At 36.1% G+C, this 17,925-nt stretch overlaps 3 protein-coding genes across 3 annotated transcripts in view; 2 read left to right on the top strand and 1 right to left on the bottom strand.

Moving 5' to 3' along the window:
• The window catches only part of LOC111872499, a 31,716-nt gene extending 27,192 nt beyond the window's left edge, over positions 1–4,524 (top strand). Inside the window, exons 4-6 of the mRNA XM_023866456.2 lie at positions 1,376–1,602; positions 4,418–4,459; positions 4,507–4,524. Coding sequence (XP_023722224.1) covers positions 1,376–1,602; positions 4,418–4,459; positions 4,507–4,524 — 287 coding nt within the window. The remainder of the gene's footprint in view (positions 1–1,375; positions 1,603–4,417; positions 4,460–4,506) is intronic.
• On the top strand, positions 4,486–16,918 carry LOC117282020 (signal peptide, CUB and EGF-like domain-containing protein 2). Its single transcript, XM_023866479.2, has 10 exons — positions 4,486–5,151; positions 6,115–6,359; positions 7,829–7,951; positions 8,855–9,112; positions 11,763–12,095; positions 12,803–13,012; positions 13,252–13,497; positions 14,610–14,724; positions 15,359–15,544; positions 16,831–16,918. Exons 1-9 carry the CDS (start codon positions 4,583–4,585, stop codon positions 15,534–15,536), a joined length of 2,277 nt encoding a protein of 758 aa, XP_023722247.1. The 5' UTR covers positions 4,486–4,582; the 3' UTR covers positions 15,537–15,544; positions 16,831–16,918.
• A 163-nt stretch (positions 16,919–17,081) lies between these two features.
• LOC111872498 (fibrillin-3) overlaps positions 17,082–17,925 on the bottom strand; it is a 136,802-nt gene continuing 135,958 nt past the window's right edge. Inside the window, exon 24 of the mRNA XM_023866478.2 lies at positions 17,082–17,426. Coding sequence (XP_023722246.1) covers positions 17,320–17,426 — 107 coding nt within the window. The 3' untranslated portion in view covers positions 17,082–17,319. The remainder of the gene's footprint in view (positions 17,427–17,925) is intronic.

The following is a 17,925-nucleotide window of genomic DNA, read 5'->3' as shown; positions in this document are numbered from 1 at the left end:
ATACTCATTTAATGCATAAAAAGAGTTAGCATGTAAAAATTTTTTTAAGGAACGTTCAAAGGATTTCTGGTTATTAGATAATTGTTTCAGCTCTTTATTCATAATGGAAGCAAATTGCAAATCATTTTTATAACTTTACTTACATGTACACATACTGATACATACATACATACATACATACATACATTTCATTTTATAAGTCCAAAACAAATGGACATGAAGGTTGTCATATAAAAAATAAAATACAAAAAATTTAAACAAACACAGATAACAGAATAATTAAAACTAATTGTTTATGTTATGCTCCACATATTCAGAAACTGTATAAAAGGAATTATTTATAAGATATAAAGACAGCCTATTTTTAGAACTAATTCTATTCTCTTTAAGGCTTTGAATGGTTATGGGCAGTGATCTGTTTAAGTCACAGTTCATTACTGTTACATGTTCATACCATTTCATGATTTTAAACAGTTTCCTATTAAAGGCATTTATCTCATTATTTATGCAAGCCCAATCTGCCAGGTCATGTCTATGTGGTATATACCTAACAGAATAATATTAGTATGAGTATTATTACTTACAAAGTTTAAAAGATTTTAACAGTAGAATGTGACACTGGTAAGCATTAAGATCTGAAATGGAATGGGACAATAAGAAGTATCTTGGAAGTATTTTTGCCTTTGGTAGATTTTGGCATCACACATAAAGTATTGTATATCGCAGGTGTGTTGGAATTTGTTCATTCTCACTCAAAAATACTGACACTTTATGTGGTTACTGTGCTTGTCTACCAAACCAAACTAAATTCTACAAAACTTATTTAAAATTGTATACAAAGAGCACTTTTTCACCTCTTCAACATTCTCAAGAGCTCATGTCATCTCACATGTTTCCACTGATGTGGGCTTTGGCCTCAGGTAAGCAATGAACAAGCTGTTATGGAATTAGAAAACATTTGTCTCTCCCTCTCTCTCTTTCATATCTGCTATGCAATAGTCTTCCATTTCTGACACTGATCTACAAGCAAGACTAATTTTGTACTATTTAATGAGTCTTCATTAAAGTGTGAACATAGCCATCCTTTCCTGTATGAGGTACTGGTCTCAAAATTGTAATATGTTTTACAGTGTGTGGTGCAATGAAATGCTATGGTGCAGAGTTCAGAAAGTGGTTTAAATGCACATGCAAAGACACCAGAATGAGGCATGTTTTATAAAGCACTGGATCCTTCCGCTCTGTTATGACTGTAATGGGGACACAAAGTGTGACCATTACTGTTCCATTAAGCAGTAGGTGTATATAAATGTGTATTTATGTGTGTTCTACATTAATGGTATTTGTTATTTTTCATTTTCTTTCACTGAAAATAAAGGTCAAAGAGGAAGAAAGTTATGGAAAAATAGAAAGAAAGATAACATAAGTAGGGAAGAAGATCCAAATAATTCCTTGAATTACTCATATGCTCCTGCTATGACAACATTAAGGAGATCAGATGACAGCAATTTACCTGGCATGTGGTTGAAAGCAGAGAAGCAAAAACATTGGAAGAAGATGAAGAAGAGAAGAGATAAAATACCCCATTTTGGATTTCAGGAAGATGTAAGTTGGACTTTTGATGTAATCTGCATTATTTAAGACTGTAGATTCTATAAGAAGCAAATAAACTCTTGCTCATTAGTAGTCATGGGTTTCCGTACTGACACCACTGGCAGACTGAATTGTTTAAATCTCAGGCTTCAGGGAAGAGACAAATGGCTGAAGTGATAGGCTCTCTAAAGTCATTCAAAGCAAAACTAGTCTCATGGATGTTGCATATGAAGGCAGAGTCTCTTGTACATATCCAGAGTATAAAGATAATGGATGGTGAGAATGATTTCAGCCCATCAGCATTTTCTGGCCACTCTCAGACACTTCTGCCATGAAAATTCTTTACTTGCCATGTAGAGGTCACAGATACTGCTGCATCCATTGGAAGACTCATTCAGACAAGGGCAGAAGACATGGAGCTTGAGATTTTGGAATGACAAACTGACATTCTGAAATCATACACAGTGGATGAAAACTTTGGCATTCAGTTGACCAAGAAAAGTTTTGTTCCTTAAAAAGTTCAGCATAGAAAATATCAAATTTTGGTTCCACTTACTTTTGTGAATCACTGTTTCCAATTATGAACATTATGAAATCAAAGAACAGATCTTGGCTTACTGATGCCTATCTTGACCACTATCTGTGAACAAGAAAGTCATCCTGCTCACCCAGTTTTTAAAGACTGGTCAATGAAATGTAGTGTCAAAGTTTAGATTAACTAACTTTCTGCAGAGCACAGGCAACGGATGGAATCATGAACTGACTTATCAGAGAATTCAGTTAATAATTTTACATGCAATATCAGGTACTTTTCTTTTATTTAATTTTATAGTTTCCTGTAATGTTGAAAATGTTGTTTTGTGTATTACTTGATGTCCATATATTTGCTTGCCCAGAAAAAAAAAAATTGGTTACATTAATTGGTCGGCACCAACTGCTCTGTCCTAACTCTGAAGTATGCCCTTGGGCACAAATAGGTTTGGGTCTACTGCTGTGAAATATGTCAGTCAGTTTTGTTAAAGGGAATTTACTTATGGCCTTACCCTACACAGCCACTGCTTCAAAACTCCCCAAAGGAATGCATGTGTGTATTCCATCACCAATGGCCCTACATCTAATTCTGACTGGGACTGTGGCGTGGCCTTGCCCCACATGCAGGTGAGATACTCAGCTAGAAAACTCTAGTTAACTGAATTGAACAGGGTCCTTCTAGAGAAGCTAGTAGTCATTCAGTTTGATTCTCTTTTGCCTTTTATGGAACTCAAGGATTTAATACTGCATTTACAAGCGCCCATCACTAGACCTTGTCTTGAGGTAGATGAATCCAGTGCACACCCTCACACTCTGTCTCATCTAAATTCATATCTAGGCCTCCTGAGTGGTCTCTTTCCTTCAGATTTTATGACTAAACTTTTGTACTCATCACTCAGTTCCCTCATGCTGTGTTTCCCATAATCTCATTTCATCAACCTTATAAAATTTGGTACTGTGTACAAATTATGAAGCTTTGAATGTTCACATTTCTCCATTCTCTTGTTACATCCTCTTTCTTTCACCAAAATAAAGTAACTTCTGCTTCATTAATGCTCTTACTGCTGTTTTCACTGAATATGACCTACAGAAACTTCTTATATGCCACACTCAAATTTTGTGTCCATTTTGTGTCACTTAGATATATTCATTCGCATTCCATAAAATCCTTGCAGGATTGAAATAACCAATAGATATAGAAATCGTCCAGAAATATAAACCTATCTTGCTTAGAAATCAAGCAGTTGTCAAAATAACAAGTTTATAGTATACAAGATTTAAGTCACATCTAAAAATTTATCTTGAAAATAATAAATAAGACATGAACAATTTTAAGATAAAAATTCAGTCGAAACATAGTTTACTAATCATGCTTATACAATATGACAGTTATTTAAAAACCAGTTTATATGTAATACAAGTTTGAAAGTTGAATATAATTAGTCATATTACAGTAACCAATTTACAATATAAGATAAAGGTAATAAAAAATACAAATAATAATATTTACAACTTTAAAACGGTATAATCAAATGAGATATGTTATAACAGATAATTGAAGTTATTTACAAAGAAACTTTAGTCAACTAACATATTGGTTAAAATTTCAATATAATATAAATATGCAAGCATTATCTCATAAAAAACTCTTCCAATGTATAAAAAGAACTAAAATACAAAGTTCCTTTAAATTACCCTTAAACCTTTCTATATCATTAGAAATTTCCTTAAGTGTATCAGGAAGTGCATTGTATATTTTTACAGCCATATGATGGAAAGAATATATCGAAATCTGAGGCGCTCTGTAATGTATAGGTTCCTTATGGCTGTGGTTTGTTAGGCCCTGCCCAAACTGTAGGACTGCTCCTTGCTGGCTGTATGTGATTGCTTATTCAGTATATTCACAGAGAGCATCTACCTGGAAGCTGTCTCATCTATATTGTGCCTGAGGATGAGACATGCTGTGGCAACAACAGACACACTTAACACAGATAATAATTAATAACACCAAAAGAAAAATAAACTAAATGTTCATGAAATAGCAGTAGGAGCACTACACACTGCACATCCTAGTAAGTGTTTGTAAATAACAGAGAATTCAGATGGCATAATGTTGATGTGGGGTTTGTTCCATATGTAATGAAAAGGTATGAATTGAAATAAGCTGTTAAATTTTTTGTGCACCATATATTTTTATTTCAGTATTTCTTATAGTGGGCGTTCTGCTCATAGTGAAGCTCATCTTAATAAGGGTGTATTGATTATCACCGATAAGGCAAATATTCTTGCTTTGCAGGTAACAAAGAAGAAACAAAAATCAGGGAAATTGAAAGATGAAGTGACGAAGAAAAACAAGAAGAAGTCTAAGGAAGAAAAGAAACACAGGGAAGAAAGTACGGTTAAAGGAAAGGAGAAAAAGAAAAATGGAAAACAAGGATCAAATAAATTTCGTGTTTCAACCATGGACAAAGCCGCAAAGAACAGAAACAAGACTAGGTTCAAACAGGATTTTATCCCTGAAATTCCATCACCTACCGAGGATACCACTGACATGGTGTCTGGAAGAAATAAGGAAAGGGCTCATGGGATTGTGTTGGATGTAACAGAAAATAATTTTAATAATTCAGAGGCTGTAAATAATGAAATTAATGAAGCTAAATTGCCTATCATCCTGCATCCCGTTTTATACACATCTGCAAATAGTGAACATCCGAAACCAGACATGGGAAAATCAATGAATGATAATAAAATACCCCTACTTCAAATCACAAAGGGTACAACACTGCTTGAAGTAAGTTCTACATCAGAATATGACAACATTTCTATAACAGCTGTGTCCGGTGAGGTTGTGAATCAGTTGCAGAATAGTACTGAGCATGATACCAGAATGCAAGCAAAAGATCACATGGAACTGAACCCTTCTTCAGTATTTGAACTAGGTAACATAACAGAGGAAGGTGATTGGTCATGTCTAAATGGGATATTCCTTCCTGCACCAGTTGTGGCCAATGCAAAAATCAAGTACACGTGGTAAGTCTATCATAACATAAATTATTAAGAATTGATATCACTGTATCAGTATAGACTGCATCAAAGACAGAGTGCAGAAGCAACAGAAAGCTCAAATTTAGTAGATAACACGCTTGTAACCTAACAATTCCCACTGAAATTTCAACAAGAAATCTAAAATATTTTTCTAACAGATTTTTGTCTTTCAAAAATTAACAGAATATACAAATAATGCTACATAATTTATTCCTAACATAAATAATGTTAGGACTGTAAAGTGACACCTGTAGGATGTGCTTGAGGTGAGATCCATGATGGTGAAGCCAGACCTCAAATCTCTTTTTAATATTTTCAGACATCCTTTGAGTAGTGTCATGTGATATTCAATGCAGCACAAATATTATGTTTTCTATTGGATAGCACAGGTTTCTCAGTATGGGAACATGAAAAATTCTCCCATTTAGGCGCTTCCATGGGTAGACTTCTGGCAGTGTGAGATATGGAGAGCATAAAATATGAAGAATGAGATGAAGACAATTGAGGATTACCCAAACTATATGGGTCATAGCACTGTCATGCTGACAGAGCTGAGTTGTGTATACATGAAGGTGGAAGACATTTCAAGCACCTCTTTCACACAAAAAAGAGAGAGCGAGAGATTATTAATAGCTCGTTTTTGTTTTTCTTATATATAACCCATCATGCTCAGGAAATATTTAAGGTGTGACAATGGAGTTTGAAATTAGAATAGCTGTAAATTTTTAGAAAACCGTCAGGGCTCACATTCATATGAACTTTCTTTCTTACTTTGATATTTAGAAACCCTTCTGTAGATGACATGTAATAGTGAAACATTCTGTAAAAAATTCAAGATGATGGGATAATTTCTAAGAAATAAATACTTAGACACAGCGTATGATGTGCAAGCAAACCATTGTAGATATAGTCTAAAAACTTTCTCACAACTTTGCACGTTTTCATCAGGGGAAAATACCTGGAAGCTGAATATGAGTGCCAGCATGACTACAAGATGGAACCTATAGAAACACCACGACTGGTGTGTAGCAAGCACAGGTGGTTGGGAGAACTGCCAAAATGTCTACCCTACAGTAAGGGCAACACTAGTACACCCAACAGTTGCACATGTGACCAGGTGTGCACTGTAGTTGGGATCCAGCTAGTTTGCTCCTGCTTCCGTGGCTTCAGAATGCAAGACACAACATGTCACGGTATTAGCATGCATCCTCTCTTAGCTAATATTTTTCATGATTTACATTACATTGAGGAGCTTCATAATGTTTGACCTTCAGTATATGTTATTAGGGTTAAAAAATACAGAAGAATCAGATGAGTGAGGCATGTTCTGTGCACAGAAAATATGAGANTTTTTTTAACTTGTAGGGATATATATGGAAAATAAATGGACAATGAGACAATGAGACAGAAGATATGAGAAATTCATAAATAAGTTTAATTTGGAAAACATGAATGGAAGAACCACTTCAGAGACCTGTGCTTGTTTGAGAGTATTATATTGACATGGATGTCGATGAAACCGCATGTGAGGTTGTGGAATGACCTCAAGAGGCTCAGGAGAGGTAGCAGTGGCAGGCTCTTGTGAATATGTAATGGACTTTAAAGTTCCATAAAGTGATCCATGTAGCTATTTAGCTAGTTAGTTAATTAGTTCCTTGGCTTGCAAGCTGATAATCATTTGAACTGGAAAAACCATATCGATCAGTTGATTCCAAAGTTAAGTAGAGCATATTATGCAGTTAGATTCATGTTACATATTAGTAACATTGACACTCTCAAATCAATCTATTTTGCTTATTTTCACTCTTTAATGAAGTATGGAATAATTTTCTGGTGTAATTCATCTGAGAGTTTAAAGGTATTTATATTGCAAAAGAAAATTGTTAGAATCATGATGGGTGTCAAATTCCATAATTCCTGTAGAGATCTATTTAAGAGACTACAGATCTTAACTTTTCCTTGTGAATATATATATATTCATTTATAAACTTCATTATAAATAACAAAGAACATTTTCAGACGAATGCAGATATACACAGTGTTAACACTAGACACAGACACTGTCTTCATAAACCAATTGCTAACCTCCCGTGCTTTCAGAAAAGCACACATTATGCTGGGATCAACATTTTTAATAACCTGCCATCTGATCTCGAAGGTCTTATGAATGAAAAGGCACGATTTAAAATAGCACTGAATCGATGCTTAAATACACGTTCATTCTACTCGGTTGATGAATACCTATTGTCTTGAAAATAACTTATGTATCTTTAAATAGCCCTGTTTGTAGTCACTGTGTATTCTTGGTTTCTCCTGTGTGAGAACTCCATTGGGTCTGTACATGTGTTTTGTATTTATATGACATATTCCACATCCTACAGTCATTTTGACTAACTTTGGCTCCGTGGAATGCAATGAAATGTAATGTAATGTAGTCAGTTAAAATTAACCACACTTCATTAGAATAAACATACATAACACCATGCTGCAGGTTAAAAATCCATTGAACACTGATTTGTGAAACCATCTACAAGAGAGTTATCAGAATACGAGTATAATCATGTCATGGTAGATCATAAATGTTGAGATGTGTTGAATAGACTATATGACTGTACAGGTATGCATGTCAGGCAGTTAAAGCAGATACTCGTACATGTTACAGATGTTGACGAGTGTTCTTATTCAAATGGTGATTGTGAAATTACGTGCCGCAACACACCTGGCTCATATCAGTGCACCTGTCCCTCAGGCTTCAGACTGTCAGCAGACCGCAAGACTTGTCTAGGTAATAATTATTTTAAACTTCAGAAATCTTGAAAAATGTTTAAAATAGAATTTTATCAGTGGCAAGTTGATATTCCATAAAGTGAAAATGTGTTAATTTAATTAATTTTCATTTTAAAAAGTTCTTCAGAATTAATTAAAATTGGGTTATTTTTATGTAAAACACTAGAAAAATTGTAAGATTTGAGGTTTTCATGGCAGTGACTATGAAGAAAGCAGTCTTCTGGGAATTGGCACCGTGTATACGTGGTGTTAACCGACGTTTCGGCCAGTCTGCTTTTACCCGTTCTCACAGTCTCTTCACCTGCGGATTTCTTATATTTTTCCTCCTACCCTGAAGACGGAGGCGATACGTTCCTCCGAAACGTCAGTCAACACCACATATATATGGTGCCAAATCCCAGAAGACTGCTTTATTCACTAGAAAAATTGTCTCTGCCTCTTCCAGATTTTCTTAAAGTAAACCATACCAAAACAATGAAACTGTGTACTTATTAAGAGAATGTTACAAGCATATGAGTGTATGTATACCTGTTGATGAATGTTCCACTATTTACCATTTTGTTTATGAATAGTGACCGCTTCATGAATTAAATGGTTGTGACAAATAAAAAGCACTGGACAAATATTGCTCCTTATTCTATACAGACCTGTTACTGGCATCTACCTATCAGGTGAAGAGAAACACAAACCATGTAGAAAAACTTTGATATATAAGATTATAGTTAGTTGGCTATGAAAAGTCAAACCAGAATGTGAAATATGTAAGTAAGGAAGTTTCTGTGACATGTGATACCTGCTCACTTTTCCAGCTTGCTCTGTTAGCCATATTCTGATATAGCAGAAAGAGCACATGGTTTAGGTTCATAGAAAGGAATTGTGTTGTCTTTGTACTATCCTGTAGATATAAATGAATGTTTGCTGAGAAACGGACATGGCCCTTGCCAAGGCTCATGCCACAACCTGCCAGGCAGCTACACGTGCAGCTGTGAGGGGATCATTGGTACTCACTTGGCTGCTGACAAACACACCTGTCAGGATGTCAATGAGTGTGCTCACAACAATGCTGGTTGTTCCCATGTTTGCCTCAATACACTTGGACGTGCTTTCTGCCTGTGTCCTCCAGGCTTCATGTTGGACACTGACTGGAAGACGTGTCATGGTAAGATAAGTTGTCACACAGTTGGCTTTATTATTTTATTACATTTAAAGCAAACTTCTGAAAGCATGTTTCTGGGCTGCAGATGAAACACCACATACAAAATAGGATATACAGGGTGTCCCAGGAGGAATGGACCAAACTTCGGGAGGGTGTTCCTTATGTTAAAGTATGCCGATATAACCCAAAACACCTATGTCCAAAGTTGAACGGTTACGGAGATAATGGCCCGAGAAAAGTATGGTCTTCTAGCGGGTCCACGCACTGTACCTATCAGCTGAGACTCTTATCTGTTTGTCCTTGAGTGTCGTGATTCACAGTTGCCGTAATCTCATGCGCTACTTACAGAGGCTACAGATTACGTTGCGGCGGGGTCGTGAATGGGTGGTAAATTAGTTGTGTGATGAGTTGCTGAAATATGCCTCTTGTGTTTTCACACGTGGAATATTGTGATATGCATTTTGTGTGTGGATTTTGTGGTGGCAATGCACGTGCTGCTGTTGAAGAATACCAAAGGCGTTTTCCCGATCGAAGGATTCCATCTCGAAGTGTATTTACGCNATGCACAGCATATGGATTTGTGCCACTGGATAAAAAGCTCATCCCGAACTGTTAAGCATCGTTTTATTCAGTGATGAGGCGTCTTTTACCCTGGATGGTGTAAATAATTTACGAAATGTGCATACGTGGTTCCATAATAATCCACATGAGATAATGGATACGAAATTCCAAAAGAGATTTTCCGTGGATGTACGTTTAATACAGTTATGTAGTCTGTTTATACCAGTATGAGCAGTCAGCCATATTACGTCAATGCTTGCCAGTCATGTGTCATGTATAGTGCTTGGAAACCCTAAGGACAATTATGACATGGCGAGCGAGTATTTTGTACTTCAATTTTGTGGCTTCACGTCACTCACAAGTTAGTTTGATGTTACGTACATTATTAACATTACAGAATCCACATATTCCTGCCAGTTTTAATATGTATTTTGTAATCAACAAGTGTGTAACAGCAGTCAAAGTTTGACACTTCTCTGGCCATTATCTCTGTAATCGTTCAACTTTGGACATAGGTGTTTTGGGTTATATCGGCATACTTTAACATAAGGAACACCTTCCCGAAGTTTGGTCCATTCCTCTTGGGACACCCTGTATAAAAGTCTTAGCAAGTCCATTCAGTTGTCTTAATACCATATCATCATCATTTCACAGTGAAACATGAGTCATGGTTCTATGTGTAGCTGACTTTCTTAATTTGTTAAAACTCAAAGAGTATTTATCTTTATATTAATATTATTATCTCTCTCATAGCCTATTGAGCAGCCTAAATAATCAAATTATTTACCAGTACAAACATTTCATTACTTAAAACAGTTTTTCCTCTTGTAAGTTCCTTCCCCTATATCCAATATTTTTATTTTTGAATTGATAATTTGTACATTGTAACTCTGATTTCATTATTTATTATAATTTGTAAACGACTGGGTTCTGTAGTTTATAGACAACTAAAATCTGATCTAGCATAATTAAATTGTTATGATGATGTATGATGATGAAATTGTTATTTTAGTTTTTGTTAGAGTGAGTATTTGATAAATCTATCATGATCTCGGCTGTGTGGGAAAAGTGGAAAAGGGCAGGGAAGTGAAAGAAGATACTAGTAAGTATTTACAACCTTGGAGAAACATAGCCACCACATTTGCCGCATAGTCTATCTCTAGTCCCAGAATTATAAACACCATTTATAGGTATTACATGTGGAACCTGACTTCCTCTGAGTTTCTCTGGGGTTGGCAACAGTCTCATTTTTGGCACTCAATGACACAGCCCACTGTGGTCAGTAAACCTGTGACTGAGAGCTTAGGGACTGTGTAGTAACTATGTCGATGGAAAAGTGGGAGAAATGGAGTAATGGGAGCTGTTCAGATTTATGTTCTTTGACACAGCAGGGTTGTTCGACTCAAATTCTACATTACTTTATCAAATTGTACATTTCTATGAACTGGATATCCCAGTTTTCTGATGTCAGATATAAATAACTGATGGCAATGCTAAGGTAATAGTGTAAGCATTAATTAGGATAATATTTGAGCTGGAATAGAAATGAGGTCATTAGCGTGGCATTTTCTGGGATGTAGTGTTCGAATTGAAACTTCAGAGCTGTGAAAGAGCAGTTAGTGAAAATATTTTCTGGACAGAAAGAATATTCTAAATCAGTTATTCACAAACTGTGGTCAGTGGTCCATAATTGAAGAATATACTTACACGGCATATAATTTAATATTAATTAAATTAATGTTTAAAATAAGAAATTGCAGCTAAATTTTCTGAATTTTGGAATTCCCAATATGAATTGACTGCACACCTAACTGCACTATCAAAGAAATAATTGTATTATTAGTACATAATGTTGGTACATCTCAGTTGATAAATCCTTAGCAGAAAAAGGTTTGAATTGCATGTCTTGATAGAGGGATAAAGTCACTTGCAGAATTTTCATACTTTTAATCCTATACTGTGATACAGAGAGTGGTGGAAGGAGTTTAGGTTCTTTTTATTCCTTCATTTTTCTGGAAATATTACAGTTGTTTTGTATATCAAAGTATTATTTTGCAGCACATGTCAGTGTGTTCAATTTTCTAATATTCAGATACTGATGAGTGTGCAGATCCAGAACTGCAGGTGGGAGGACGCTGTACTGGGGGTTGTGTCAACACACTGGGCTCATATCAGTGTGCAGATCTAAGAGATCAGGTTTCTGGTGATAATCCACCAAATACAGAACCCACAGATGCCATATCTTCCACACCTGCTGAGTGCTCATCTGGATTTGAGGTCGGACCATTTGGAAGCTGTATGGATACAGATGAATGTGCCATAAACAATGGAGGCTGCTCTCACACCTGTCAGAACACACTTGGAGGAGCAAACTGCCTCTGTCCCCCTGGTTTCATGCTTGGAAATGACTGGAAGACTTGTAAAGGTGCACAGTTTTTCTGAAATTCTATTTCAATTGTTGTGTGCGAAGTTTGGTTTTTTGCTTTGAGAGAAGAATGTGTACTGAAAGAGTACAAAAACAAATTTTTAGGGACTATGTTTGGAACTAAAACAGAGGCCATAATGGGAGGAAGGAAAAAAACATGACGAGTATGATAATTCATAATCTTCACCAAATATTATTAGGGTGATCAGATCAAGGGGAGGTAGGTGGGAAGAACATGTAGCATATATGGGAACAGTACATAATACATACAATATTGTGGCATGTAGATCCGTTTCTAGGACACAACCACAAAACAAGCATCTATAAAACAGCTGTTGCTAAGTAATGGCTCTGCAAACCAACATGTTTCCATGGCAACAACAGAATACAGCAGTAATGTAAGTGGTGTCAGCAGTTGCAGTTATTTGAGCATAATCTGAAGGCTCTCAAAGCCATCAGACAGTAAATATTATCGTGAATCCCATGGAACTTTGGAAGTAAGAATTACTCATATTGTGTTGGGAGAGGACCAGCAGCAATTCAGCAATCATTCAATCAATTAATTGCAGTTAGAAGACTGCAGTGTTCATTCATTCATGAATAATTTATACAAATTATAGAAGTGTAATATATGCACATAAATTCTGTTTGAATTGTATATTAAAATGTTATTTCTTTACTTGAACACTATGTCTTCATCACTATAGCAATGGAAGTTCGACGTAGGAAATCACAGAACTTCTCTATAATTTGTGAGCCAGGGTATGTGCAGACCAAAGAAGAACATTGTAAAGATGTGGATGAATGTGCAGTACAAAATGGTGGCTGCATGCAGGGCTGTGTGAACATTAAGGGCAGCTACCAGTGCCTTTGTGGTCGTGGATTTTTTCTTGCAGCTGATCATAAAACTTGCATAGGTAATTCTGAACACTTACTTTAATGCATTATAGGATATATTTACAATACGAATGTTTAAATCCACTTTCCCATGTCGAATAAAGTTTTCCATGATTTGTATTGATTATTACGTTTGAAATATTTGTAGACTAAGTGAAAGCTGTATAATGTTAAGTCATTAGGCTAGTAAGCCCAAAACTGAAGCAATACGCTGTAGAATTTTCTTGAAAAGCTGAACTAGATTGTTTTTATTTTCCAGAAGGAAGAATGGACATTGTATGCCCACCATTATCTACCCCCTCATATGGATATCTACACTGTACTCGAAGAGCTTTTATGGTGGCTCCAGAACGGTGGCGATCTCGTTGGCGTCGAAGGATTGTGAATCACGCAGGAGCAGTTTGTGAACTGAGATGTCCACATGGGTACAGGGTGCATGGGGAGTACCGGAAAGTCTGCGAGACAAGTGGCAGTTGGGCTGGTCCACAAAATGGGTTCTGCATGCGTAAGTTCCTTTCCAGCTACTAGAGTCTTTCGATCTCTTCACTCACCGTTTTTTACTACACTTTACTTTTTTAAAGACAAAGAAGCATCATACAAGATCACAATTAATCTTGGTTTCAGTTAGATTAATTTTATGTGAAGGAAACCATGAGGTTGACAGGACTGTGCTGGCATGTCAGTGCTTTATCCACTTATTCTTATACTTTAAATTGTCAGGCACTTCGTAATGCTGTACATCGTATTGTGCACTTCTACACAAATGCATATATATATATATAGTAATTTTCTTAGCCTTGAGATTTCATCATGCTTTTTCCATCAAAACTCCTCGGGTTGGATCAGCCTACAGTTTACAAGACTGCCATTCATTGTTTGGTCTTCCCTCTAGAAAATCCCCTAACTACATTTGTGTAATGTATGATAAGCACTGTGCTTAACTCTTGTTCTCTGCTTTTAATATGTGATATATTTGTTTGAATTTATAACTCTCAATAACCCCAGTGTTATTACTTCCTTCCATTAGCCAGAGATATGCTCTGACTGTTTGTGTGCCCTAATTTCGTATTCTATAGAATTGATGTCACTGGTGCTCAATGTGGGTATCATATGTAGCACTTATGGGTGAACTGAGAAATACATACAGAATTTATTCAGAAAACCTCAAGGAAAGACACCTGGAAGATTTAGGCATGGATGGAGATATAAGATTAGGACAACTCTAACAAAATAAGGGTGTAAGGGGGTGAACAGGATTTTTGTGGTTCAGCATAGCTCCTAGGCTCTTGTGAACACAGTATGAACCTTCGGGTTCCACACACGACAGCAAATATACTGCTCAGCTTAGCGACTGTCAGTTTCTCAAGGACTGTGCTCCATGAAGTTGGTTATCTTAAGTGTTTGTCATGTTGTTCCTGTTATGGGTTTTAAAGAAACATGTTGTTAATGGTTATGCATTACACCATCTTGGTGAACATACCATAGTTAACAAAATCGGTTCAGGAAGTAAATTTGCGTGCACTAATAGAAAATTGTTCAAGTCTACACAAATATCCAGAGAAAGACTTTCATTTGTCCTTAAGTGGAATATTCATATAATAATTATTTCTGATGCAGCATTCCCGAAGCCAAAGATTGAATGCCCAGGTAACATCAGTGTGGAGATTGAACCAGGTCAGGTTACAGCGTTTGTTGCCTTCCCACAGCCTGCTACAGATGTTGACTGGTTCAGGTCAGTGTAAAGTCAAGGAGTAGGTTCCTGTGAATCCTTGGATTCAATAAAAAGCAGGGAATTTCTTAACCAACCTAGTGAGTATCAGCTTCTCAGGAACTCTATTCCATGGAGTCAGTTTGATGGCATGCTACCAGTCATGTCTTGTAATGGTGGTGCAGCTGTCGTGACTCCACCTTTTCCTTCTAATCATCCCTTTCTGGGAAAATCTTCTAATTCATAATAACAGACTTATTTGCCTCCTTGTCCTAATGTTTTACAGATTATATCTCATACAGAGTGTCACAGCTTCCAGTTGGCTTGGGAGTTACTTAGCAACACTCTTTCTGATAAAAGCCTAATTGTCATTGCACAAGTCATACTAGTGGTTTGTTTGGTTGGCCTTGACTGATGTGCTTGATGTATCACATGCAACATGATATATTTTTCATGTCATCGTTTGCAGTAATGTATCCTAACTCTCTAGCATCTATTAGTTCTTTTTTACACCATAACACTGATAGTAAATACAAAACCATGAATATTTTGTATGGTCAACACATGGACAAGGTGCTGTTGATCACATTGCTCAGAATTGATACATTAATGAAACTGAAGAGAATCTGTTTTACTTAAATGAGATATTCTGATATAGGAATGTGGTTTCCAAACCAAGCTGGGGCAAACTCTTGGAGGCTGATCTTCGACCTGGATACTGGCCAGTGACATTCACAGCCCACCATCCAGTGTCACGTCACACAGCGTCATGTACACTGTTCATCACTGTCAGCATATCAAGTACACCTACAGAAGCACAGCAGAATAATACTTAACAGCTTTGGTAAATTAGTATTTGAATGCTGTAATGACCTAAGTACTTTTGGCAGAGTACTGCAAAGTTTTCTCCAGCTGTACAATGGACCAGATTTATATTTCTCATTTTCATGTCCAACTAATTTCCACAGAATGGTTTTTCAAGGAAATGATTTATATCCTTGTTTCCCCCAACCATTCTGACAAAGAAATTCATAATGGATCAGTATCATATCAGAAGCTGCACCAGACTGAGAGACACAATCAGATGATGAGAATTCACTGGAAGATAAACCATGCTTCAGGTTCACAGATGTGTGTTCTTTAAACATCCTCTTCATAAAGAGTGACATTAGTAATGCCTCATTCACAGAAGGTAACAGAATAACTCATAATATATAACAGTGCTCTGTCATTTGTACAAGTATATATGAGTTCTGAAAGAAAAATGGAATTTTACCTTTGATATAAATTTGTTTGCAATTTAACTAAATCTTCTATGCATATCGGTTCATCTTATGTGTATGTCTCAGGAAATTGTACAAAAATGATTTTACGATTATGATACAAGGATGTACAGACCTCTGTCACTATGATCCATCTGTGAAGACTACAAGTTACATGTTTCAGTATTAATCACAGCTGATACTGCAAGTTGTTCTCTGTGTCTGGAACAGTATTTTATAACTTATGTTTGTTGCATACATTTAGGGTAATGAAGCACATGTAAGGCTGCTGTGCACGTGACATAATCTAAGTTCTTGATCCTTTCATCCTTTGGTGGAAAATTATTTTTTTTTAATCAGAGCAGAAAGCTTTATTTTTGCAGACATATCTGTTTACTGTGGAATGATTGATGTGAGGGGCATGTGTTCTGAGTGAAGCTGAAAAAACAGATAAGGAATCCACAAAACACTGAAGGTTGCATGCGAGATTAAATTATAATATCAGTGTTAAAAACATGGCATAATTTGCTCACTGTAAAAATGATCAAATTATCAAGCATGATGATGCATGCTTACCTCATCCATTGACATCACTTTAAGAGGAAGCACTTTATCTCATTTGTAACATAGTACATGGTGACAGGTACATGGCAATCTGTGAAGTTATGTTAGAATCTGGAATCTCTTGTGACATGAAACAGTTTTAGCTTATGATGTAAAAGCAGTGAAGGCAGAATATTTCCTATAGTCATTACAGTGCAGTTTGACTCAGACTCTACATGGCCATGCACAATGTCTCATTGGTTCCCTGTACTCCACAGTTAATGGTTATAACAATGATTTTCTTTTTGTACCCTAAAATAAAAAGATATCCAGACGTGTCAAAGGTCACAGAAAGTGAGATGCAGAAATAGAATCCCATCCTGAAGGAAGAGGCCAGAGGTCCTACAACAAATGACAGGATAATTGGAACAAAATGTTTCGATCTACAACCTCAAGTCAATCCCACAACCTTTAGATTATACCTCCTACATGTACAATTTGGGAACTGCTGGACAAATGGAAGGATATTTGTAAGTATGAAAAGCCTCATTGATTCTTGGTACAGTGCATGTTTGACCAGTTGGTGTTCTTATAATATTAGTATCTGTCTAGTCAGTTTTTATTTATTTTACTTTAAAATAAAAATTAGTTTAGCATATAAAAACATTACTTAATATTTTCAAGAACATTTGGGAAACAACTCTTACAAACATATGGCACACACAGTCATTCACTAGTCTTCTGTTTCTGTAAGTTACAGTTCTGTTTCTTTCATGTTTATTCATTCACTGAAAAAGATTTAGCGCACATCCCACTATGAACAGCAGTGTCGTCTGTGGTTCTGAGAAGCCCCTATTCTTTGGTTCTGCCAATTTTTGGATCGTCGTGGCTGTTGCCCATTGTAATGTCGCAGCTGACGATCTGAAAAAAAGAAAGAAAGAAAGAAAGAATCTGGCAAAAGTCATGATAAAGCTCGGGAAGATATATACTGTGTCAACTGTACAGATTATCTTAAAGGATTTAATAGCTCACAGAGAAAATTTCAGAGCAAAATATGTAGTGAATTTTTTCATGAAAATAAATGGGAGTATTTTTAATTGCCATGTCTGAATATTATAGAATATATTATATTCAAATTTTATTCTTATAAAATTTACTTCATGCAAAGAATAACTAAGTGCCAAAACATGGANTATCTTCTATATTCTCGGTAATAAAGTTAAGTGCTTCAAGATTTGTTTGAATCTGACCTGGTGTCCAATCCTCTTCTACTCCATCATATCCGGGCTCCACGGCTTCCCATTGCTTCCTCTTTCTTAGGGTTAGCGTTACGCGATGTTTCCAGATTGTGTAGTTATCGTCATTTAATGGTTCTATGCGTCTTCGGTAAACTTCTTCTGACATCTTGAAATATTATATC

The sequence above is a fragment of the Cryptotermes secundus genome, unplaced genomic scaffold (genome assembly GCF_002891405.2).
Source record: "Cryptotermes secundus unplaced genomic scaffold, Csec_1.0 scaffold537, whole genome shotgun sequence".
In the NCBI taxonomy this organism is placed as follows: domain Eukaryota; kingdom Metazoa; phylum Arthropoda; class Insecta; order Blattodea; family Kalotermitidae; genus Cryptotermes; species Cryptotermes secundus.
This window is presented reverse-complemented; position numbering and strand designations above follow the sequence as displayed.